Source organism: Panthera onca, chromosome X (genome assembly GCF_046562875.1).
Source record: "Panthera onca isolate mPanOnc1 chromosome X, mPanOnc1 haplotype 2, whole genome shotgun sequence".
Taxonomy (NCBI): Eukaryota; Metazoa; Chordata; class Mammalia; order Carnivora; family Felidae; genus Panthera; species Panthera onca.
Window position 1 is genome coordinate 70,636,048 of NC_138357.1, and position 26,988 is coordinate 70,663,035.

The 26,988-nt window shown below is 39.5% G+C and overlaps 1 protein-coding gene across 6 annotated transcripts in view; it reads left to right on the top strand.

Annotated features, from left to right (window-relative positions):
• HDAC8 (histone deacetylase 8) overlaps positions 1–26,988 on the top strand; it is a 230,250-nt gene that overhangs the window by 166,616 nt on the left and 36,646 nt on the right. For 4 of the 6 annotated variants that reach the window (XM_081793494.1, XM_081793493.1, XM_081793496.1 and 1 more), the window contains one exon: positions 1,875–1,970. The exons of the other annotated variants lie outside the window; for them this stretch is intronic. In XM_081793494.1, the coding sequence (XP_081649620.1) occupies positions 1,875–1,970 (96 nt within the window). The remainder of the gene's footprint in view (positions 1–1,874; positions 1,971–26,988) is intronic. 6 annotated transcript variants of the gene reach the window in all.

The window sequence follows — 26,988 nt, forward strand, 5'->3', positions numbered from 1 at the left end:
ATATTATTTGCTAAATACAGTATGGTAGCAGAGAAGAATATCACAAATGTACATGTTCCCACTATTCAAAATTAAAATTGGTTAAGATTTTATCTTAGCTTTATGTCTTTTCTTAAAAATAAATTATTATAAAAAAATAAATAAATTATTATAGATAAGTTGACTATTCTGTGACCCTCATCCTCAGTACTATTCTGCTCCTGACTCCCTAAAGGCATCCATTGTCATGAATTTGATGTGTATCTTTCCAGCCCATGTTCACAGTAATCAGAAATAAGACTTGGTATGGGGAAGGGAAGTGAGTGGCTTAGGTTTTTTTTTTTTATTTATCTACACAAATGGTATCATAATGTTCATATTTTGCAACCTGCTTTTTTCATTCAATGTTTTTGAGATCTATCCATATAGATCTACTTCAGTCCATTTAACTGCTCTGTAATATCTCTTGTAGATATCCTGTTTTATTTATCCATTCATATCTGTATGGACATTTGGATCAGTCTGGATTTTTTGTGACTGAATTCAGTCTGTTGGAGTGAACATTTTTATACTTGTGTCCTTTGGCACATGTGCACGTTTCTGTAGAGCAGAGCTGCAAATGTAATTTCCGGGTCATAGGGTTTATCCATTTTCAATTTTTCTAGACATTGCAGTCTGGCAGAGGCAGTGAGCACAGTGAGTAAAAGCATGACCTGGGGCCCAATAGATATAGGCTCAAATCCCAGCTCTATTACTTCCTAAGCTGTGTGACTCTGAGCAATTCTTTGTGCCTTGGTTTCCCTATCTGGAAAATGAGAACAGCATATACCTATTAATGTTGTTGTGTACATTAAATGCAATAAGGCTTTTAAGGTGTTTTAGTGACTAAAACATAGTAAGCTATAATTCTTTTTTTACTATTTTTATCATATTTCCCCCTCAAATATGATAGTAGACCTTTTGTAAAGTATAGATATGTGAATAGAAAAAAATACTAGAAGAACGTTCATCAAAATGTTAGCTAGTGTTAGAAATCTGAGTGATCTTTTTGTGTGTTTTTTTATATCTTTCAAATTTTCTAAAAATGAAATATATTACCTTTGTAATGAGAAAACAAAATCACAGTCAATTGATTTTTTTAATGAAACAGAATATAAAGGAATTGAGATTAAAAAAAGAATTTCCCTTCTGGTGAGCAGGTTCACTCCAAGAATAGTGAAAGAGGTCTTAAGAAGTAGCTTTATAAAAGTTTAGAAACAATCTAAATGCTTACCAGCAGAGGATTTGTTAAATATAGTACCTTGTGGAAGGATCTGCAAGATAATATGGTTAAATGAAAAGAGCAAGTACAAAACACTGCACAGTATGTTACCGTACTGTGTTAAATTGTAGTTTTATGCTTATGTAAGCAGTCTACCTCTTGAAAGAGTCAGGAAAAAGCCAAAGCATTAGAGACTGTTAAAAACTGAGAACAAACTGAGGGTTGATGGGGGGTGGGAGGGAGGGCAGGGTGGGTGATGGGTATTGAGGAGGGCACCTTTTGGGATGAGCACTGGGTGTTGTATGGAAACCAATTTGACAGTAAATTTCATATATTAAAAAAAAAAAAAAAGAAAGAAAAAAAAAGAAAGAGTCAGGAAAACTCTGCTAAGGGAACAGGGTGTCTAGGGCATGTCAGATTTATTCTTTTACTAAATATCCTTTTCTACCTTTGGAATTTCATATTGTATGCATCTATTATTTACTCAGATTTTTTAGTATATGTGCTGCCGAAGCGAGCACTTACTCAGATTTTTTAAATAAGATACTTTTAAAGTAGCTTATGCTAGAATTTAATGGGCTTTTTACAGTTATTGTCAGTATCTCCTCAACTGCCTTTATTCTAACTTCCAAAGTTAAGGGAAGGAAGCGAGATGAGGGCATCTGGCTGGAGAGCCGGTACAACATCAGCTATGCTGCTGTCCCACCCCCAGTGCAAACCTGATTCAAAGGTATTCAGACATAGGAGGATGGAAAGTGGTTCTAGAAGGGCATAACAGCCTCAGTAGAGGGGTGTGTGTGTGTGTGTGTGTGTGTGTGTGTGTGTGTGCCTGCAACTACAATTATGTGTAAAATGTAAAGGGGAGAATGGTAAGAGATGTGGCTAAAAAGGTGTGATAGGGCCAAGCTATGGAGCCAATGTTTTATGAGTCATGCTAAGGAGCTCAGACCCTCCAATCAAAGATGTAGTGTTACTAAAGCATTTACAGTAAGGGAGTGAGAAGACCCAACTTGAATTTTTTAATGTTTATTTTTTAATGTTTTAATGTTTATTTACTTATTTTGAGAAAGAGAGAGAGAGAGTGGGGGAGAGGCAGAGGGAGAGGAAGAAAGAGAATCCTAAGCAGGCTCCACACTCAGCATGGGCAGCATGGGGCCTGACTTGGAGCTCAGTCCCACAAACCATGAAATCATGACCTGAGCTGAAATCAGAGTTGGACACTTAACTGACTGAGCCACCTAGGCGCCCCAATCCAATTTGTGTTTTTGAGATTTTACAAGGGCTGCTGCACAAAGGATGATTTTGAGAGATAGGAAGAACAGTTCAGAAGCTGGTAAGAGATGATAAAGCCCTGAATTTAAAGTGTGAGCTAGAATTTGAACTCAGGCCTGCCTGACTCCAAAGATCAAATGTTATTTCTCCATACAACACACTGCCTGAAGAAATGAACCATTGGGTTCGTTTGAATCAGCTTTCACCACACTAACACTGGAAGTACTACCAGTAGATATACATCTTCATTTACATTGAGATAAAAAGGAAAAGATGACCTCTTAATAAATCCTATGGGTTCCCAAAAGCAATTCCTTTTATAGTTTTTTTTTATGTTTGTTTATTTTTTTTTAATTTTTGTGGGTTTTTTTAATGTTTATTTATTTTTGAGACAGAGAGAGACAAAACATGAATGGGGGAGGGTCAGGGAGAGGGAGACACAGAATCTGAAACAGGCTCCAGGCTCTGAGGTGTCAGCACAGAGCCCGACGCGGGGCTCAAACTCATAGACCGCGAGATCATGACCTGAGCTGAAGTCGGCCGCTTAACCGACTGAGCCACCCAGGCACCCCTATGTTTGTTTATTTTTGAGAGAGAGAGAGAGAGAGAGAGAGCAGAAATGGAGGCAGGTCAGAGAGAATGGGAGACAGAATCCAAAGCAGGCTCCAGGCTCTGAACTGTCAGCACAGAGCTGGACATGGAGCTCAAACCCACAAACTCTGAGATCATGACCTGAGCCGAAGTTGGCTGCTTAACTGACTGAGCCACCCAGGCACCCCAAAGCAATTCCTTTTAAAGAAAGAAACCTTAAAATACATGCTGTCACCTTTGTGGTTTGGTTATTCATTAAGTAAGTCTTGCTTACAACATCTTGGGGAAATAGGAAGTTTGCATCCTTCCTTGCTTTTTAAATATTTTGCTTTACTATTACTATAAATTATCTAGTATAGTTTACACTTCAGGTATTGAAAATTAAAGAGGGTATCATCCATGAATCCCCAATTTCAAAAAAAGTGGAATATGAATAACAGTAACATAATTAGCATATTATAACTTTTGATTATTCAAAAGGCAATTCATGAATAGAGTACCTCAGCATCCATGTTAAGAAAATTATTATCGGGGCGCCTGGTGGCTCAGTCGGTTAAGCATCTGACTTTGGCTCAGGTCACGATCTCACAGTTTGTGAGTTCGAGCCCCGTGTCAGGTTCTGTGCTGACAGCTCAGAGCCTGGAGCCTGCTTCAAATTCTGTGTCTCCCTCCCTCTCTGCCCCTCCCCCTCTCATGCTCTGTCTCTCTCTGTCTCAAAAATAAATAAACACCAAAAATTTAAAAAAAAGAAAAAAGAAAATTATTATCATAAGCTCCTAATAGAAAGGGCAGGGTTTATTCGTGTTTTATCTATCCTCAATGCCCAGTATGTAGCAGACTTTCAATGAATGATTGAATGGCTGGATGGATGAGTGAATGGTAGAAGACTATAGCAATAGATTCTTCTGAGCCTATAACTTTCCTAGTACCAGTTTTGCATGCCTTTCTTTTGCTTTTTTCTCCTATAAGTAGAATACAAAATAGCAAAGCTGATTCTCTCCTAAATTGATATTTAGAAGCTTTTGGCAGGGAGCAGGGAAGGGAAAATTGAATGACCCTTAATTTTTTGGAAACAGTTTTATCAATATATAATTCTCATACCATAAAAATCTCCCATTTGAAGTGTGCAACTCAGGTATTTAGTATATTCACAAAGTTGTGCAATCATTGCCACTAATTCCAGAACATTTTCATCCCCCTCTAGAAGAAAGCCCATACCCAGTAGCAGTCAGTCTCCATTCCTCTCCCCCCTCAACCCTGGTGACAACTAATCTATTTTCTATTTCTGTAGATTTGCCTGTTCTGGATATTTCATATGAATGGAATTCTACAGTATGTGGTCTTTTATCACTGGCTTCTTTCACTTAGCGTAATGTTTTCAACGGTCATCACATTGCAGCATATATCAGTATTTTTTTTTTTTTTTGCTTTTTATTACCATATAGGAGCTTTCTGAGCCAGTAATTTGTGGTTTAAGTCATCACAGTATTTCCTACATTTTGGACAACTAAAGGAATTCATCTGAAACTGAAAGGAAGCCAGCATGAATACAACCCAGGATGAATGAGATTACAGTCATCCTCATCTTTGGCAGTGGCAAAATTATGCTGAGCCAAAGATCTGTCTTAATAGGATGGCAGGCCCAAGTTATGTGTTGTGACCTCCTGCTGGCAGTGGTCTAGTCTGAGAAGGGCTCATGGGTGCTGGTATAACGGGATGAGGCAAGTGCCTCATAGCTTATATTTCTGGCTTGGGCAGAGCTTGGGTGCAATTCCTCATCTTCAGACATCTGAGAAAAGTATGTCGGGGATCTCCTGGTTCCATTTGTTCTGTTTGCCAGTGGGCAGGGTACACTGCACTGTGCAGACAGGTTGGACAGTTTATTGTAGGCAGACGAAAGCAGATTAAAAAACCATCAGCTTGGTGGGAAACTAGCTCAGAGTCCAATCCAAATTTCAGATGAAATATTTACACAGCCAGGAGATAAACCAAGGGAAACAGTGTGCCCTTTGTGTGTGCTTCTGAGTGTGCAGGCACACACAGAGCTGCTGACCATTTGTCAACTTCCAAGATTTATTCTGCTGCTTCTGGCAAAGGACAACCTAATGATTTAATAGCTTGTCAACACCTACACAGAGAAACAAGGACTAGCACTTCCTCATTTCTTATTTTCTTTGCTTTAAATAGGAATTCCTATTGTAAGTCACTGGAACCTGGAAATCAGACTGTCAGATTCTCTTGACTTGGGTGCACAGTTCCTGAATCTGAGCATGATGAATGTTATAACTTTCCTGTTATACAAACACAGGGTTTCTACCCTTTCAGAAGAACCCCATTGAGTTCATGTCCTAAAGCCTGAGTGTTTGCTTCAGACCATTACTGTGAGCCAATTTCAAATGGAGTGAAACTGTTTTGTTTCTGTCCCATGAACCTCTTGAGTTGAATGCCTGCTTGAGCAATCCAGTGCCTAGTTGCCACATTTACATTTGAGATGGAGAAGTTATTGAGAGGATTTAGTGGGGAGGAAAACTGGACTTCTTGTGTAGAGTATTATTCTTCAGGCATCTTTGGCAGTTGTAGGTTCCCTGAAAGCAGGAAGCATGTCCTTTTCCGTATAGCAAATCCCACAGTGCCTAGACACTGTAGTGTCTGGCACACAGTCACTTTACTTGACTGATTTTCAGACAATTCAACTATGATCTAGTGAACAGAATGACAAGTTAACCAGAGGGTTATATTTTATATTAGAAGAATACCTTAGGTACACTGGGCCTTTATCCCAAAGAAAGGTAAAATAGCAAAGTGGTATAGAGCTTTACTTCTCAAACTTCAATATGCATGTGAATTACCTAGGGCCTGTTAAATTCAAATTCTGATTCAGTAAATCCAGGGTGGAACCAGAGATTGTGCCTTTCTTGTAAACTTCCAGGTGATACAATGTTGCTGGTCCAGGAACTACACTTTGAATAGCAAGGATCTAGAACTATGTTGCTCAATATGATAACCACTAGCACATGGAATGTGGCCGGTCCAAGTTGAGATGTGCTATAAGTGTAAAATAGACATCGGATTTCAAAGACTTAATTAAAACATGTAAAATATCCCATTAATGGTTTTATATTGGTTATATGTTAACATGATAATATTTTGAATATAGTGGGTTAAAAATATATTCTTAAAATTAAATTCACCTGCTTCTCTTTACTTTTTAATGTGGCTACTCAAAATATTTTCAATCACATATATGGCTCACATATTTCTACTAATCGGCACTAGTCTAGAGTAGGTGTTGAAAACTTAAGTGAAGGACCAAATACTAAATATTTTGGACTTTTCAGGCCATAAGGCCCCTGTCCTACTTTTTACCTCTACCGTTGTGAGCACAAAAGCAGCCACAAACAATACATAAATAAATAAGTGTGGCTGGATTACAATAAAACTTTATTTACAAAAACAGGTAGAGGTGGTAGCCATGAAAACCAACAGCCCACAATAATGGTGAAAACCAGAGAGGCCTAGCAGCCACCAGAGGGAGCTGAACAGTGTTGGAGCTCCTTCAAAGCCTCATTCCCAGAGAATTATTATTTGACCTGTCTGGTTGTTCCCTAGAAGACACCCCTTGCAAGACTTTTTTCATTAGACCTGACTCAAGAGCTTATTTGGTGTGAAAAACTTTTTCCCTGGGGCATTTGTCAAAAACAATTAGATGCAAATGATTAATTAACTGCGTAGCTGTATGAGACAGTAGATAACAGTTTGGGAAAACATTAGGCTAACCAAAAGGCTTAGAAAAAGCTAGGGAACGAGATGTCCATAGGGGCTTTGAAAGGCTTCACCATATTCCTGGGAATCTAGAGGGGCACATGCATGCACAGAACTGTGTGTATGCTAGGGATGTGTGTGTGCTCAGAAAAGACCTGAGAAAGGCCTCTGGCTGACCTTCAAGCTCTGCACAAGTGAAGTGCTAAGACAGAGTGATGCACTGTCTGGCTGTATGTTGAGGGTGTGCCTCCAACATGCACACAGAACCTCTTGGCAAAGACTGGGAGACTTGCAGGCATTTCAGAACATCTCTGTCCTACCATTGGCTGAATATTAAGTTAAGCAAGTAGAGATTTCAGTGGCCACACATTACAAAGAATACAAACTTTATAGAATTAATTTGGAAAAGTCATTAAACAAATAAATACCACCAGCAACAACCACAAGCCCTGGGCAAGGAGAGAATCTGATTTCCAGAGTTAAATGTCTACTTTTCAACAAAATTTAAAAGATATATAAAGAAATAAGAAAGTATGGTCAATACACTGGATAACATTACTCAACATAAACTGGACCCAAGAATGTCTACATGTTGGACTTACTAGACAAGGACTTTAAATCAGCTATTTTATTTTTTTTTAACATTTATTTTTTTTGAGACATAGAGAGACAGAGCATGAATGGGACGGAGTCAGGGAGAGAGAAGGAGACACAGAATCTGAAACAAGCTCCAGGTTCTGAGCCATCAGCACAGAGCCCAACGCGGGGCCTGAACTCATGAACCGCGAGATCATGACCTGAGCCGAAGTCGGACGCCCAACCGACTGAGCCACCCAGGCGCCCCAATCAGCTATTTTAAATATGTACAAAAAATTAGAGAACAATATGAGAACAGTTTCTCACCAAAGAATATCAATAGACAAAAATTATAAAATAAAACAGAAATACAAATACAAATTCTGAGGTTGAAAAGTACAATAATTGAAATGAAAAGTTCACTAGAGTTGCTCAGCAGATTTGAGCAGGCAGAAGACAGAATCAGTAAATTTGAAATCAGGTCAATTGATATTATCCAGTCTGAGGAGCTGAAAATAAAAATAATAAATAAAAATGAACAGAACTTCAGAGACTGGTTTGGCACTATCAAGTGTACTAACATATAAATAATAGGAATCCCAGAAGGAAAGGAGAAATATTTGAAGAAATAATGGCCCAAAACTTCCAAAGATGTTAATCGATGCACCCAAGAAGCTCAACAAATATGAAGTAGGCTAAGCTCAGAGATATCCGCTCTGAAACACATCATAAACTGCCAAAAGACAAAGAGAGAACTTGAAAGCAGCAAAAGAAAACTCATCATGTACAAGGAGTCCTCAATATGATTAACAGCTAACTTCTGATGAAAAATCACAGAGGCCAGATATTCAAAGTGCTAAAAGAAAAAAAAAACACCATCAACAAGAATTCTATATCTGACAAAACTATTCATCACAAATGAAGGGGAGGGGCACCTGGGTGGCTCAGTTGGTTAAGCATCCAGCTCTTGATTTCATTTCAGGTCATGATCTCGTGGTTCACAGGATCAAGCTCCACATCAGGCTCTGCACTGATGACAGTGTGGAGCCTGCTTGGGATTCTCCATACCTCTCTCTCTCTGCCCCTCCCCTGCTTGTGCTCTGTCTCTCTAAAAATAAATAAATAAACATTTAAAAATTTTAAATGAAGGGGAAATTAAGACATTCCACAGATAAACACTGAGAGAATTTAATGCTACACAAAATACCAAATCTGCCCTATAAGAAATATTAACAGGAATCCTGAAGGCTGAAATGAAAAGACACCAGACAGTAATTTGAATCTATATGGAAAATAAAGACCACCAGTAAAAATCACCACATAGGTAAATATAAAAGTACAATGTATTTTTATTTGTAACTTTTTCTCTTATATGATTTTAAAAGCAGCTGTGTATAGCAATAATTATAAATCTGCTTTTAATGAGTACACAATGTATAAAGATGTCATTTATATGATAATAATAGCATAAAGGAGCAGTGTGGGAATGAAATGATATAATAGCAAAGTATTTATATAATACTGAAATTAAGTTGGTATTAAATCAAACTAGATTATTAAAAGTTAGGATGTTAATTGTAATCCCCAGGTCAAACACTAAGAAAAAACAGCACACACACGCACACACACACACACACACACTTATATATAATACATTTAATCTATTTAAAATAACAACAGGGAAATTAAAATGGCACACTAGAAGATATGTATTTAATTTTAAAAAGAAGACAGTAATGGAAGAATAGAGAAACAAAAAAGCATAAAATGTAGAAAACAAATAGCAATGGCATGCATAAACCATGCCTTAGCAGTAACTGCATTAAATGTAAGTGAATTAACCAGTTCAATGAAGTCAGAGATTGGCAAGATGGATTTATAAAACATTATCTAACTATATATTGTTGATAAGAGAAACACATCAAAGTTACACACAGGTTGAAAGTAAGAAGATGGTCAAAGATACATCATGCACACAATAACTAAAGACAGCTGAGTGGCCATACTAATATTAGACTAAATGGATTATAAAACAAAAATTGTTACTAAAGACAATGAAGGACATTTTATGATGGCAAAAGTCTCAAGCATCAGGAAAATGTAACAATTATAAATATATATATATATATATATATATATATATATAAATATATATATATATATATATATATATATATATATATATGCATGCCCCTAATAGCAGAGCCCCAAAATAATGAAGTAAAAACTGAAGGATTAAAGGAAGCAACAAATGATTCAGCAATAATAGTTGAAGACATCAATACTCCATTTTCAACTAGACAAAACAACTAGAAACAACTAAACAAAGGATCAACAAGGAAATCAAATACTTGAACAACACTAAACCAACTGGACCTAACAGGCACATATAAACACACCACCCAACAACAGCAGAATACAGAAGTGCACATGGAACATTTTCCAGGACAGAACATATGTTAGACCACAAAATAAGTCTCAATAAATTTAAAAGGATTGAAATCATACAAAGTACTTTGGAATGAAATTAGATGGAAAGGAATGAAATTAGAAATCAATAAAAGGAGGCGCCTCGGTGGCTCAATCGGTTAAGCATTGGACTCTTGATTTCAGCTCAAGTCACAATCTCGCGGTTCATGAGTTCAAGCTTCATATCTAACTGTGCAGAGCCTGTGTGACATTCTTTCTCTCTTTTTCTCTCTCTGTCCATGCCCTGCTCTCTTCCTCTACCTCTCTCTTTCTCAAAAATAAATAATCATTTTTTTAAAAAAGAAATCAGTAGGGGCACCTGGGTGGCTCAGTCGGTTGAGCGTCCACCTTTAGCTCAGGTCACGATCTCACAGTTCATGGGTTCAAGCCCCACGTCGGACTCTGTGCTCACAGCTTGGAGCCTGGAGCCTGCTTCAGATTCTGTGCCTCCCTCTCTCTCTGCCCCTCCCCTGCTCGCATTCTGTCTCTCAAAAATAAATAAAACATAAAAATAACAAATAAACTGAAAGTAGATTCTTTGAAAAGTTCAACAAAATTGACAAATATTTGGTAGACTGACCAAGAAAAAATAGAGAAGACTCAAATTATTAAAATCAGAAATGAGCATGGGGACTACAAAACTTACAGAAATAAAAAGGAGGATGAGAGAATACTATGAACAACTGTATGGCAACAAATTATATAACCTAGATGTAATGGACATATTCCTAGAAAGTCACATACCACAGAAACTAACTCAAGAAAAAAATAGGAAACCTGAATAGACCTATAACAAATAAAAGAGATTTTTTAATCACACAAAGAAAACTCCAGGTACATATGGTTTTACTGGTTAATTTTACAAAGGATTTAAGGACTTAGCACCAATCCTTCATTTAAAAAAAATGGAAGAGGAGGTAACACTTCCCGATGCATTCTATGAGGCCAGTATCACCCTGATACCAAATTAACAAAAATACCACAAGGAAAGAAAACTACAGAACAATATCTCTTTATGAATATAGACATAAAAACCCTCAACAAAATACTGACAAACCAAATCCAGCAACATATAAAAAGGATCATATATCACAACCAATTATAATTTATTCCAGAAATGCAAAGTTGTTGTCACATCTGAAAATTAAATAATGAAATATAATATATCTATAGAATAAATCTTTTAAAAAATCTGTGATAACCTCAGTGGACACACACAAAAATCATTTGACAAAATCTTAGACCCTTTCATCATAAAAAAAAAACTCAAATTAGAAATAAAAAGGAACTTCTTCAACCTCATAAAAGGTATCTTAAAAATCTACATCTAATATCATACTTAACGATGAAAGATGGAAAACTTTCCTCCTAAGATCAGGAACAAGACAAGGATGTCCACTCTTGCTACTTCTATTCAATGTTCTAGAGGTTATAGTCAGGGCAATTGGGGAAAAAGAAATAAAAGGCATCCATATGTGAAAGAAAAAAGTAAAGCTGCTGCTATTTGCAGATTATATTATTTTTTATATAGAAAATCCTGGGGCGCCTGGGTGGCGCAGTCGGTTAAGCGTCCGACTTCAGCCAGGTCACAATCTCGCGGTCCGTGAGTTCGAGCCCCGCGTCAGGCTCTGGGCTGATGGCTCGGAGCCTGGAGCCTGTTTCCGATTCTGTGTCTCCCTCTCTCTCTGCCCCTCCCCCGTTCATGCTCTGTCTCTCTCTGTCCCAAAAATAAATAAAAAACGTTGGGAAAAAATTAAAAAAAAAAAAAAAAAAAAAAAGAAAATCCTAAGGTATCCACACAAAAAAAAATTTATTGGAGCCAAAAATGCATCCCAAAATCCAGAACACTGACAACACCAAATGCTAGAGAGGGTGTGGAGCAACAGGAAATTTCATTCATTGCTGGTGGGAATGTAAAACGGTACAGCCACTTTGGAAGACAGTTTGACAGTTTCTTACAAAACTCCTTGGCATTTACCAAAAGGAATTGAAAACTTATGTCCACACAGAAACCTGTGCACAGATGTCTAGAGCAGTTTTATTCATAATTGCCAAAACTCGGAAGCAACCAAGATGTCTTTCAGTAGATGAATGGATAAAAAAACTGTGGTACATCCAGACAATGGAATATTATTCAGTACAAAAAGAAATGAGCTATCAAATCATGAAAAGACTTGGAGGAACCTTAAATGTATATTACCAAGTGAAAGAAGCAGTCTAAAATGGCTACATACTGTATGATTCCAACTATATGACATTCTGGAAAAAGAAAAACTATGGAGACCATAAAAACATCAGGAGTTGAGGATGGGGGGAGAAATGAATAGGCAGAGCACAGAGGATTTTTAGGGCAGTGAAAATACTCTGTATGATACTATAATGATGAATATATGCCATGTTACACTTGTCCAAACCTATAGAATGTGAACCCTACAGTAAACTATGGACACTAGGTGATAACAATGTAGTTCTTATCAGTTATAACATATGTACAACTCTGTTAGGGGATGATGACAATGAGGGAAGCTGTGTATGTGTGGAGGCAAAGGGTACATGGGAAATCTCTGTACCTTCCTCTCACTTTTGCTGTGAAACTAAAACTGCTCTTAAAAATTATGTGTTTTTTGGGGCGCCTGGGTGGCTCAGTCAGTTGAGCGTCCAACTTCAGCTCAGGTCATGATCTCGTGGTTTGTGAGTTCAATCCCCACGTCAGGCTCTGCGCTGACAGCTCAGAGCCTGGAGCCTGCTTCAGTCTGTGTCCCCCTCTCTCCCCACCCCACCCCTGCTTGTGCTCTGTCTCTCTCTGTCTTTCAAAAATGAATAAACATTAAAAATTTTTTTAATTGTGTGTTTTTTAAAAAATGAGTTCAGATGGGGCACCTGGGCTCAGTTGGTTAAAGCTTCTGGCTCTTGATTTCTGCTCAGGTCATGATTTCACAGTTCATAGTTTCGAGCCCTGCATCAGGCTCTGCACTGTCAGAGGAATTCTGTCTTCCTTTCTCTCTGCCCCTCCCGCACTTGTTCTCTCTATCTCTCTCTCTCAAAATAAACATTTTAAAAACACATTATAAAAATGAGTCCAGTTGGGGCGCCTGGGTGACTCAGTCGGTTGAGCGGCCGACTTCGGCTCAGGTCATGATCTCGCGGTCTGTGAGTTCAAGTCCCGCCTCGGGCCCTGTGCTGACAGCTCGGAGCCTGGAGCCTGTTTTGGATTCTGTGTCTCCCCCTCTCTGACCCTCCCCCATTCATGCTCTGTCTCTCTCTGTCTCAAAAATAAATAAACGTTAAAAAAAATTTTTTTTTAAAAAAATTAGTCCAGCAAATTTACTGGATAAAAGATCAATGTACAAAAATCAATTGTATCTTCATAGATTAGCAATGAACAATCCAAAAATGGAATTAAGAAAACAATTCCTGGGGCACCTGGGTGGCTCAGTCGGTTAAGCATCTGACTCTTCATTTAGCTCATGTCATAATCTCGTGATTTGTGAGTTCAAGCCCCACATCAGGCTCTGTGCTGACAGCACAGAGCCTGCTTGAGATTCTCTGTCTCCTTCTCTCTCTCTCTCTCTGCCCCTTCCCTGCTTGCTCTCTAGCTCTCTCAAATAAATAAATAAATAAATAAATAAATAAGCAAACTGAAAAAAATAAAACAATTCATATTCCAATAGCATCAAAAAGAATGAAATACTTATAAATAAATCAAACAGAAGAAGTGCAAGACTTGTACACTGAAAACTACAGGACACCGTTGTATGGAAAGATATCTTGTGTTTATGGACTGGAAGACTTAATATTCTTAAGATAGCAATGCACCTGAATTGATCTACCAATTCAACATAATCCCTGTCAAAATCCCAGGTAGTTTCTTTTTTGAGAAACTAACAAACTGATCCTAAAATTCATATGGAAATGCAAGAAACCCAGAATATCTAAAACAATCCTAATCAAAAATAAGAACAAAGTTGGAGGGTTGATTTTCAAAACTTGCAATAGTGAAGACAGTGGTGCTGGCCTACAGAGAGACATATAGATTAATGGAGTAGAAATGTGTGTCCCAAAATAAACCCATACACCTATGGCCAATTGATTTTTGACACGAGTATCAAGACAATTCAATGAGAAAAGATTAGTCTTTACAACAAATGCTGCTGGGGCAACTGAATATCCACATGCAAAAGAATGAAGTTGGACCCTTGCCTCACATCATCAAAAAATTAAGTCAAGATGGGGTAAAGACCTAAATGTGAAAGCCAGAACTATAATACTCTTAGAAGAAATGTAGGTGTAAATCTTTATAACCTTGAATTCATTTCTTCAATATGACACCAAATGCCCAAGCTACCAAAGAAAAAAAAAACAGATAAATTGTACTCTTACCACAAGAAAAAAATAGATATATTGGACTTCATCAAAATTAAATAATTCTGTGCTTCTAAGAACATTATCAAGAAAGTGAAAAAATAACCCACCGGAGGAGAGAAAATACTTGAAAATCATATATCTGATAAGACTTGTATCCAGAATACATTTTAAAAACTCTTACAACTCAATACTCAAAAAACAAAGTAACCCAAATTAAAAATGGGTGAAAGTATGTGAATCAACATTTTTGCAAAGAAGACATACAAATGGCCAATAAACAAATGAGGAAATGTTCAACATCACGAGTCACTAAAGAAATGCAAATCAGAACTACTATGAGATGCCACTTTCACTAGGATAACTATAAGCAAAAAGACAATAGCAAGTGTTAGCAACGATGTGGAGAAATTGGAACCCTCATTTGTTACTGGTGGGAATGTAAAATGGTGTAGCCTCTTTGGAAAACAGCCTGGCAGTTCTTCAAAAAGTTAAAGTTACCAAATGACCCAGAAATTTTACTTTCAGAGGTGTAACCATGTATGTTTATACAAAAACTTATACATAAAATATAATAGCAGCATTATTTGTAATAGCCAAAAAGTAGAAAGAGCCCCAATGTTCATCAACTGATGAATGGATGAATAAAATGTGGTATATCTAAACCATGGAATATTATTCAGCCATAAAAAGGAACAAAGTACTGACACATGCTACAACATGGATGAATCCTGAAAACATCATGTTAAGTGAAAGAAGCCAGATACAAAAGACTACATATTATATGATTCCATTTATTTTGTTTTTAAGTAGGCTCCACACCCAGTGCAGAGTCTAAAGCAGGGCTCAAACTCATGACCCTGAGATCAAGACCTGAGCTGAGATCAAGAGTCAGACACCTAACCGACTGAGCCACCTAGGGTGCCCCTATATGATTCCATTTATATTAAATGGCCAGAACAGATAAATCCATACAGACAGATTAGTGGTTGCTAGGGACTAGGGGAAGGAGAAATGAATGCTTAATGGGTATGGAAATTTTTTCAGGAGTGATGAAAACATTCTACAATTAGTGGTGATGGTTGCACAATGTTGTAAATAGACTACTTGTGAATATCTGAAATGTGTATTCTAAAAAGGTGAATTATAGCCTCAAGGTGAATTATAGCCTACAGATTTTGGCTGTAGTCCATCATTTGCCAATCCCTGGTCTAAGGCAATGGTTTTTAGTCATACAGATCAGAGATAGAATCCTAATATTCAACCATGAGCTCTGTGATCTTGGACAAGTTACTTAACAGCTTTAAGCCTCACTTTTCTTCTTTCTATAATGCAGATATGTACAGGACCTCCCTTACATTGTGTGAGGATAAGGTTAGATCAAATATAAACTCCATGACAGCATTCTTTCCCTAGGGCCTAGCACTGGCTTGTGGTGAAATAATCATTTAGCACAGTCACTGGCTCACAGCCATAAATAATAATAGCAAACCCTTATACACCTCTTACTGTATGCCAGGTACTATTCTAAGTGCTTTGCAGAACTTTATCTCATTTTAATACATAGTGTTGTCATCATCTCCATTTTCCAGATAAGAAAACTGAGGCACAGGTAGTGTAAGTAACCTGCCCCAAACCACACAGCTATCAAATGGTAAAGCCAAAATTAAAACCCAGGTGGTCAGGCTCCACAATCCCTGCAAGGAATCCCTGCACAATCTCTGCATCATCATCATCATCATCATCATCATCATCATCATCATCATCATCGAGTTCAATACATATCCAAGTATACTGATTCCACTTCTCCCTATGGTGTCTGAGCACACACTAGCACCTCTCCTTCCCCAGCATTTGATTTAAGGTAAAGATGCTTCCCAAGTCTCCGATGTTCTGCTATGGAGCATATTCATTCTTTTATCCATCCATCCATTCAATTATTCATTAAGCATGTAATGATCCCTACTGTGTTCTAAGCCCTGTGCTATATAGATATAAAAAGACATACTCTCTATCCTCAAAGATCTCAAAGTCTAGTCAGGAAGAGAATTATAATCCAGATGGAAAGTACTGCAGTAGTAATTCATGCAAGGGTAATGTGGAAGTAGAGAAGACACAGAGGATAACGTGGATATGGGAAGGAAGGACCTCTGAAAGATTCCTGAAGGAATTGGTACCTAGAGAAGAATGTGGATTAACCAGGTGTAGGAGGGGACAGTTAAGTCCAGAATGAGGATAAAGTATATATACAGTCTGAAGGGCCCAGGAACTCTTGGTGAAACCCAGGGATGGGGTCCAACATGACTAAAAGTCAGGCTGCAGGGACACCTGAAAAAGCTTACAAGGGCCTAAGTAACATGCGAGTTTGGTCCTGAGCAACTACCTACCCAGCATTCCCGATCCAACTTACTCTACATTATTTTTCTTTGAAACATTTATCACCATCTGACATATATCCTTGTTGCTGATTTACTGTCTGTCTCTTCCCACTGGAATGTGAGCTCCCTGAGGTCAAGGGCTTTGGGTCAAGGTCAAAGGTTCACTGCTCTATCTCCTTTGCCTATCATATGCACACATTTGTATTGTCTGGCTATAGTAGGCACCCAATAAACATTATTAAATAAATGAATGAGTGTAATAAAATAAATAAACTAATGTCCTAGGAGCTGAAGGGAAGACAAAGAGCACTAAGATACAGGCCCAACTTCCAGGAGCTTACAGACAAGTTATAGGACCTAACACACAGACATGAACACCTATTACACTGTATCCCCTCTTCTTTCACTTCCTGCCTTCTCTCCCAGAACAGTCAGACTGTCCTCTAACCAATCAAATTCTCTATTCCCTTGCACATATTTCTCCACCCCTTCCAGAAATTCATACTCCCTGACAGTGGCCCATGTTACAACATAGATCTGCCTGCTTTCCTGGCTCTGCCTGTCCAAAATCTCATTCCTGATAGTTGCCTGCACCTGCTGTATCTGCTGTGTGTTGTTAGCATGATCAAACTAATTTTCACTAATGCATGAATCCTTGCCAGAGCAGTCTAGAGTATACTACTTTTTTTTTAACATTTTGTTATGGGAACATTCAAACATACACACAGCAGAGAGAAGAGTATAATGAACCCCCACCCCGTACCTATCACCCAGCTTCAACAATTATCAACGTTCTGCCATTCTTATTTCTTCTATTCCCCCACTTTTTCTTGAAGTATTTTAAAGCAAATCCCTGGTACCATACTATTCCACAATTGCTGGCCTGTAAATATTTCAATATGTTTCTCCAACAGATGAGAACCTTTTCTTAACATAACTATAATGCCAATATCAAACTCAACAAAATTAGTAATTCCTTAATATCATCTGATACCAGTCACTGTTGAATTTCACCCAGTTGTCTCAAAAATACTTTCTGCATGGATTTGTTCAAATAAGGATCTATACATGGTCCATACATTAGGCATATACTTTTTAGGTTTAAGGCCACTTGGTAGAATTTCAGGCCTCATAGAAAAGTGAGGACTAATCTGAGCATCCCAGATTTCCTAACACTAGGAGCTTCAGGATGGCCTATCCCTGGATAGAGGAAGGGACTAGCCATCTAAAGCCCTCATCAGATCTTTGTTCCCCAATAAGGGGTATAAGGACTGTAACCTCAGAGTGGGATGGGGAGGGGAGAAAAAGGTGAATCAGAGAAATGCCTTGCAACTAGCTTTCTTCTCTCTTGTCCAGACACCCCCACTCCCCACCCCCATCCTGACTGACCTCAGAAATATTTGGTTCAGCTGTGTAAAAGGAATCATAATTATAGTCATTCCTGGAAGCTGCTTACCATTATGCCTAATTACAATAACAGCACAATAATCATTATGTGTATCATTAAAGATGTGTCACATTGACTTTATCATTAGTTTTATTTGATTTCCATACAAAGCTGCTCCAGTACACATAGCCATCAGAGCTTGTTGCTCCTGGTCCCTACCAGGGAGCAGGAGACCAGCTGTCGGCAAGCCAGCAGCTGAACATCTCATCCAGTTCCATCCTGTCCCCTCCTATCCCATCCCCTCTCCTCCCATCCCATCCTTTCCTCTTCTGTGTGCACTGGTTCCGCTGCAGCCTGGGCCAGAGGTGCTCACCTGTCCTTCCTCTTTCCTCTCCATGGTCTGCACATCTGGGCTTGAAGCAGAATGATTCACACTTACAAACAGAAACAACCAAAACAACAAAATTCTGCAGGCTCTGCCAGCATCAGCTGCTGCTTTCCCTGTCCACAAGGCTCTCAGTCAAGCTTCTTATTGACTCAATGCATGCAACATCTTCATTATTCTCCCCATTTGGGGGATAACGAATGTGAGATAAGCTGATATGTCCAAAGTCATCGAGCTCACCATTAGCAGAACCAGAAGAACCAGAGGCCATGGCTACTGAGCTGGAGCTTCTGTGGAAGCCAAGGCCAGGTCAGCCTCTGTCCGATAGGCATTCCTCTCTGTGCTGATGGGTGAGTTTTCAATTCTTCAAATGTATGGAATGATGCTGCTAGGCAACTTCCTGAGAAGGAAGCACATAAGAGTGGAGGGCTGCGGGTGGAGAGCAGCACTTTCTAGCTCACATTTGCAGGCTGTGGGAACCAAGCTGATAGCCTGTACCAGGAGGCCTCCCAGGCACTGGTACATTGTCAGGCTGTCCTGCCAGCAGGTTTCTTGCTGCTTGCCAACACCAAGGCCATCGCTAATCAGGTAAACCAGTATGGAAGAAGCATGTATACCATATCAAATCATTGCCTAATGAGCATTCCTGTGGGGTCCTGTGCAGATCCAGTAAATGAATTCAGTGCATGTATGCTCAAATGCTCATTTGTTCAGCCAGCCTTGAATGAGAGCCATCTTTGTGCCCTGCTCTGTGCTAAGTAAAGCTACTATGTGCTTCTTGCTCCTGAGAGCCGCACTCACAGCCTTAATGTAGAAGAAGGACACATAAACAAATATGCCGGAGTGGGCCAGGGGGCTGTAAAAGGCCTTGTGGAGGCACAAAGGAGGGAACAAGGAACTTCACCTTTGGGAAGTCAGCAAAGACTTCAAAGATGTTACATTTGAGCTGGGTCTCGAAACATGAGTAGAAATGGTCTAGGCTGAGAAGGGAGGGCCAGGCAGTGCCTACAAAAAGAACAGTAAACAGAAAGACAGGGAGGTGCGACAGAGCATGAAGGAACCCAGGACCCTTGCAGATGTAAGGTAAATGACTTTCCATTAATGTATCTCGAGGGCTTAACAATTTAAAGTCAGACTTCCAGGTGGACCATCACTCTAGTTTACTGATTTGCCATGACCTTTGCTTCCCTGCCCCACTTTTGTGGCAGACTTTTGGCTTTTTTGCAGTTCCTTTGCATTTAGCTTAAAAGCTGGTGCTGAAATATGCCATTTCAGTTTGTTCATTTTAAAGTTTGCGCCAATCACATTGGCCTGCTGAATAGTTTAACTATATGTTCTAGGTTTCTCGGAGAGCAAAAGGGGGCTGTTTTTCCCTACAGTCAAACCCAAGGAAGCAGGGCCTGCTGTGGGGAGGGATGGCAAAAAATCTCTGAGGACACCTGGACTCCATGTGCTAAGCCTTTGCTGCCCCATTTCTGTTCTTCAACAAAATGGTCTGTTTGTTTCACTGCTGACTGCCATCTTCATTAGAGGGAGATTAAAACACTGTTGGTTTGGGGCACCTGGCTGGCTCAGTTGGAAGAGCGTGTGACTCCTGGTCTTGGGGTTGTGGGTTCAAGCCCCATGTTGGGTGTAGAGATTACTAAAAATAAACTTAAAAAAACACCATTAGTCTGAGTCTGGCAAGGTAATGAATTGTCCTTGTGTGAACTCTTAAATAAACTCTTAGGGGACGAGCCAGAGTATATCTTCACTAATCTGCTGAAGAGCATTAGCCACATCTAGAGCATTGAAGGGACCCAACAACCACAAGTTAGAGTTTTTGTAATAAAAGTGAAACCCCCTCCATTTGTCTAGCCTCTAGAATTTTTCACAAAATTTCTTCCATTGCTCCTCATAAACAACCCTTTAAAGTTGGTAGACTGGAGATTTATGTCCCCATTTTACCAATGTGGAGACTGAGCCTTGAGGGGTTAAGTGATTCCAAGTGTTTCCAATCTTATTGGAAACCAAGCCTCCAATAACAGTGCTGGGACCTTTCCTACTGCCCAGAGTTGACTACTGCTGAGACAGCCTTTCCCCCACAATGGGGTAGATGTGAGTAGAGGCAGCTTACTCATTCACAGGACAGCTAGATGTAGTTAACCACACAGTCTATAGGCTCCTTGCACTGTTCACAGCACACTCGCCTCTGGATTTTTGCCATGTTAGCACCAAACTACCATAGTAGATAAAGAGTGATAAAGAGTAACCTCAGGAAGCAAATATACCTCCAAGATGTAAGTCATTTACTCCCTTCTTACCAGCAGGATCAGGTTCAACCTGATAAATCTATTTTAGTGTATTTTAATTGCTTGTAAACTAAGTGTTTCCTGGATATGTCACTGACCATGAATAATTAGAATCATTTCAATGACTGAGTTTTTGAAAGTGAATGAGAGGGAGACAAAAAGGGGCTGCTCAGAAGGGAAAGTCATTTGTTAAAAGCTGAGTGGGAGCATTGTCTCAAACTTCTCCAGTTTTGTATTTTTCATGATGTCACTAGAGCTGCCTGTTTTTCAACTACTCTGGCTGCCCTTCATTTTTTATGCATCTCTCAAGTTAAGTAATGCCAGCTGCTGACAACGACTAGGCCCAAGTGGCCACATGTCAGAGTCATTCATTCACACAGCAGAGATGTATGGAGCACCTACTATGTACCAGACCCATAGCACATCTCAAGGATGAAGAAAAGAGTAAGGCCCAGTTCCCAACCTTGAGGAGAACACTACCTAGAGAGGCAGAAAGGCATAGAAACAATTACTCTATAACGTGATAAGCGCTAGAACAGAGAGGTTGACAGTGAGCTGTGGGAATGCAGAGGAGAAATTTATTCCTTCTGGGGGAGTTGGGGACAGTACAACAGAGAAGCAACATTTAGCAGGGGCTCAAGGATTGCAGAAGAGCCAACCAGATAATGAGGAGTGGGGAGGTGGGAAGAGACACTACAGTTCAGTGTGGCTACAGTGTAGGGGCCATAGCCCGGACCATGGTATGAGATAAGACTGGAGAAGTTGGTTGGGCCAGACTGTAAAGGCCTTTATGTGTCCTGCTTTAGAGTTTGGACTTGGTCCTACAGTCAGTGGGGAGCCAACCATGGTTTTTAGGCAAGGGGAATGACATGATCAAATCTGAATTTCTTACAGAAAACCCAAGGAGGGCAGGGAGACAGAGAAATCAGTTAGAGGCTGATTCAAAGAGCACTGCTTTGCTTTGTCTACTGTCTGGACTCTAAGAGCTCCTTGCCTGCATGTCTATTATGGCACTTACCACAGAGCATTAGAATTAGTGTTTACACAGCTGTCTCCCCATCTACTCCTTGAGGGCAGGGTCTGAGTTTCATTCATCACTTTGTGCCCAGAACCTGGCACGCAGGAGTGGTCAGGAGATGTTGGTGTCAAGTGAATGAGGGAACAAATGAATCAACAGGTTCTAAGCAAATACAACCCTGATTTGCCCCCAAGCAACCACTCTGATGGCTATATCAGATATAAATCCTACTCTGATGTACTGTCAAGACCATCATGACTTTTCCTCTGACTCTGCCAAGCCCATCAGTCTATCATTGTTCATGACAAATAAAGGATGTGCTGTACACAGAAAACAGCAAAGTTGCTTACAGAGCTGTGCTGGTGCTAGTTATGACCCAGTACCCTGTTCTTTCTCATAAATTAATTTGTGATGACTTGTCTAAAATATATCTTCATTATCTTCATTCTGCTTCTTCTGCCTTTCTTACCTTCTCTCCCTTCCTATTTAAATCTTACTTATCCTTCAAGGCCAATTCAGTCACTTCCCCTATCCTCCATGAAGTCTTATCCATTACCCATCCCCCACACTCAGAATTAAGAATTCCCGCTTGAGTTACCATAGCTCTAGAGAAATGATTCACCTCTAACATTCATCTTATTGTAGTTATTCCTGTAGCTGTCTGCCTTCTGTACTAGGCTGTAAGCTCCTCAAGGCCAGGGATTGTCTGCTTCATCATTGTCTCCCAGCACCTCCCCCTCTGCATCCCACCCCAGCAGATAACCAGTGAGTGTTTTCAAATAATACCCAAAACATATTGCTTGCTATCTGGCTGTCCCCTGAGAAAGAATGCCAGACTCTGTCTTCTTATACCTGGTTAGATATCTGTTTTTTTTTCTCATCTAACAAATGGAGAAGGAAAAAAGCCATTACTCATCAACCAATGAGAATATCTCACAGACATCCCCTAATCTCTATATCTGAATCCCGTACCATTTCAGGTATTTTGAAAGCACAAAATCCAGTGCTTCTAAACAAAGCACAAGCACACTGACCCATTCAGGGTCATAAGTTCAAACCTTTGCTGAGGAGTTATTGTATGAGGGGACTCACCTATGGTGCTGAGTGAACAAAAAGAGAAGATGAATGTTCTCTTTGGAAAGACTTATACTGAATTTGCTCCACTTGGAACACATTAAGCATAACGTACCAAGAATTCAAGCTTTCCAGGTAGAAATGTTCAGCAGACAGTTATCAATGCAAGCCAGAGGCTGGGGATAAACACTGGACCCAGAGATGTAGGATCTCTGCTTATAAGTGATTAAAACAACAGCAGAGAGTGTGAACTCTTGCAGAGAGAGGGGGAAAAAAGCTGAGAGCACAACCCACAGCACCTACCTTTGAGAGGCACATGAAGGAAGATGACCCAGGGAAGGAGACTAAGAAGGAACAGGGAGAGAGGTGGTGATGAGAGAGAAGACAATGCCCCAAAATAGGGGATAGTTGATGACATGTGCTGGAGAGAGATCAAATAGAATGAGTAATAACTGAAAAGACAATAGGCTGGCAATGAGGAGGTCACTCTTGGTGTCCTAGAGCAGGCATGGCAAATAATAGGCACATATGACTACATCTCCCCAGCTCCCACCCTGATAGCATGTACCACCATGAGTTACATGACAAACTGATCATGGCACATTTTCCTGATGAACCTAGACACAGCCTCAGAATCCTTCCCAATACAGTACCCCAAGCAGCTACTACTAATCAGAGTTGCCAATAAGCTGAAATCTCTTTGTCATCCTTCTAGGAAAGAGTTCAGTGGACATGGCATATGAATAAGAAGACAGAGAGCAGTAGGTTAAAATGTCTGAGAAAGGAAACAGTCAAGGTAGTGAAGAAAAGAGAAATTTTAAGAAGTTCGGTAGTGAAGGAATAGAGAGACAGCAGTTGCTTGGAGTAGTATAAAGATCAAGCGAAGAGGCGCCTGGGTGGCTTCGTTGGTTGAGCATCTGACTCTTGATTTCCACTCAGGTCATGATCAAGAAGCCTACTTAAGATTCTCTCTTCCTCTCCCTCTGGTCTCTCTCTCTCTCTCTCTCTCTCTCTCTCTCAAATTAAAAAAAAAGGTCAAGCCAAGGCAGCACTTACTAATCCTCTAGTAGAATCCATTTCCAAGATTAATACTTAGTACAAGCCAGGTAAAGCAATATCACTGTACTCTACCATCTTCCATTCTCACCTTTGGCTTAAGGAAAAGTTGATGTAAAAAAAAAAAAAAAAAAGCTTCATGTGTGGGCTTGTTTCCAAAATATTCATTTGATTAACAGAGACATGTGGTATAACCAAAGTTGGCCCTGCACATATTTATGAATATGAAGGAAGAGTTCTTTCTAATAATGGAAATTTGAGGATCAGCAGTGATGTGAGGAAGGTATTAATCTTGGCCAGGATCTTTCCTCTAAGCCCCTGAAACCACACCTGAAGGAAAACCGAAGCCTGCAGGGAGACCCCTAGTGAAGTGGCAGCCACCCTGTCCTTGTCCCTTCTGCCGCCGCCTCTGAGCTTCCTTCCTTCCCTCACCAATGTACTCCATATTTATCTCTTCTTCCTTCTGTCACCTCTGTCCCCCTGCCTCTCTCTCCCACCACTTCCAATTTCTCATTCCCTTCTCCTTTCTGCCATTTTTTTATATTTTTTAAATATTTATTTATTTTTGAGAGAGAGAGACAGAGTGTGAGTGGGGGAGGGGCAGAGAGAGAGGGAAACACAGAATCTGAAGCAGGCTCCAGGCTCTGAGCTGTCCGCACAGAGCCCGATGTGGGGCTCAAACTCACGAACTGTGAGACCATGACCTGAGCCGAAGTCAGTTAGCAGGTGCCCCTCTTCCATTTTTTAATCCTTTTCATTTGGATCCTTCTTTTCTTGATCTCTCTGCCATCTTTCTGGCTATAGGGTTTGTGGATAAAGCTCTTTGGAACTTACCCTCATTCATTCTCAATGGGCATTTGTGAAGAAATCCATAGGGTGCCTGGGTGGCTCAGTTGGTTAAGTGTCTGACTTAGGCTCAGGTCATGATCTCACAGTTCGTGAGTTCGAGCCCCACGACCCTCTCTCTGACCCTCCCCTGCTCACACTCTGTCTCTCTCTCTCTGTCTCCAAAATAAATAAACATTAAAAAAAATTTTAGGGGCGTCTGGATGGCTCAGTCAGTTGGGTGCCTGACTTCGGCTCAGGTCATGATCTCACAGTTCATTGGTTTGAGCCACGTGTCAGGCTTTGTGCTGAGAGCTCAGAGCCTGGAGCCTGCTTCGGATTCTGTGTCTCCCTCTCTCTGCCCCTCCCCTGCTTGTGTTCTGTCTGTCTTTCCAAAAGAAATAAACATTCAAAAAAAAATTTTTAAAGGAAAAAAAATTGTTAAAGAACATACATCTTGATGGGTATTGAAGAGGGCATCTTTTGGGATGAGCACTGGGTGTTGTATGGAAACCAATTTGACAATAAATTTCATATATTGAAAATTTTTTAAAAAAAGAAAATGCATCTTAAAAAAAAAAAAAAGAAATCCAGTTTTACTACTGCCCATTACATGCAGAACTCCTGTTTCTTTGTACAGCTGATAAATCACAATAATAATAATGATGATGATGATATCATCTAGCATTTAATAATATTTACTGAGCATTTACTATGCTCTAAGCACTGTTCTAAGTGCCTTACATGAATTAATGCATTTATTGTCACAACAACTCTATAAGGCACATTCTTTTATTATCCCCATTTTACAAATAAGAAAACCAAGACACAACAGTCATGTAACTTGCCTAAGGTCATACAGCTAGTAAATTGTGGAACAAAGATTTAGGGCTCATCCCATAATACTCCAGAAATCTCTCTAACTATGCTGATTACTTCTTCATATAATGGAAATCCCACTGGGCTGAAAGTCCAAAGCTATGGGTTAAAGTTCAAATCTGTTACTCAGCACCTAATAGAACACACATGCACACACACATACACAGGTAGTACACACACACAAATTACTGTGGATTGACCTCACTGAATACACAATATACTAAAGGGCCATATTTATGTATTCATGAAGTCTCTAAGTTTAGTTAATGAAACAAGACTAGTTAATACTGGACATATTCTTTGCTTAAATATAATTGGTGTTCAAATAAGCTAACATTCCCCAGGTTACCTGATTATTTTGCTTAATAAACTTTCTTCTATACCAATAGTTAAAATGCCATTTAAACATCTGAATAAAAAAACTATTTCCATGGACTATTCATTCATTCAAACATTTATTTGCAGTGTTATGTGAGTCTCACCATGAGAGTTTTTAAATACTGACTGTGTTCAAGGGATAACATGAGTACCGCAGGTGGGATACAGATATAATCTAGATGGGATGCTTGGTTTCCATCCTCATGTCCACCTCCACATGTAACATCTTCTCTCCAATAGCCATATCCTCCTGACCTCTCAAGTGATGCGCTGGACACTTCTAATTCTCCATTCCCCTGCCTGTAAGCAATTGCCTTTGATATGCTGCTTCCTGCCAGTTTGGTCCAACAACTGATGGGATTTTTATTTTTGTGTGTTTGTGTTGTAAAGCTATGGCAATAAAATTTACTCCTAATAATACCACCGCAATTTTATGTTCCTAAAATGTACCGTAAACGATATATATAATAACTGAATTTCCTGTAAACAGAAATGTTTTGTTTTTTTTCTCAGGAAAGGAGAGCTTTTTTGTTTCCATCATGGTGTGGCCAAGGTTCTTTGATGGACTAATTGGTGATATAGGAAAGGCTGAGAAGCATCATACAAGACACTGGTGCTATGTCATTCTGGTTGTGATGAGTTCCATTCAGAGTAATTCAGGACAATAAATGCTCTTCCTGGTTAGGGCCCACATCACAATCATGAGCTCAACCTCCCCAGGTGAAGGCAGAGTAAAGTCTCAAGGATCTGTAAGAGAGATTGGCACTAACCTTGGACTTACCCTGGTGGAATTGAGTCTAATTTTTAAGAAAAGGTAACACTTGAGTTAACAAAAAATTTGAGAGCTACTTGGAGTATTATGAAAAGAGGGCTGGCTAGAAGCAGTATCATTGTATCCCCTACTGACTAGGAGAGAGGAATACTAGTTTAGCCACAAGAGCATATTGCCAGCATGGCAAATGTATTCTTTTAAGCATCTTCCTCATGCTGAATCTCATCCCTACATCTGTGAGATTTCACTTTACTGTTCTCTTTCTTCCTCTCT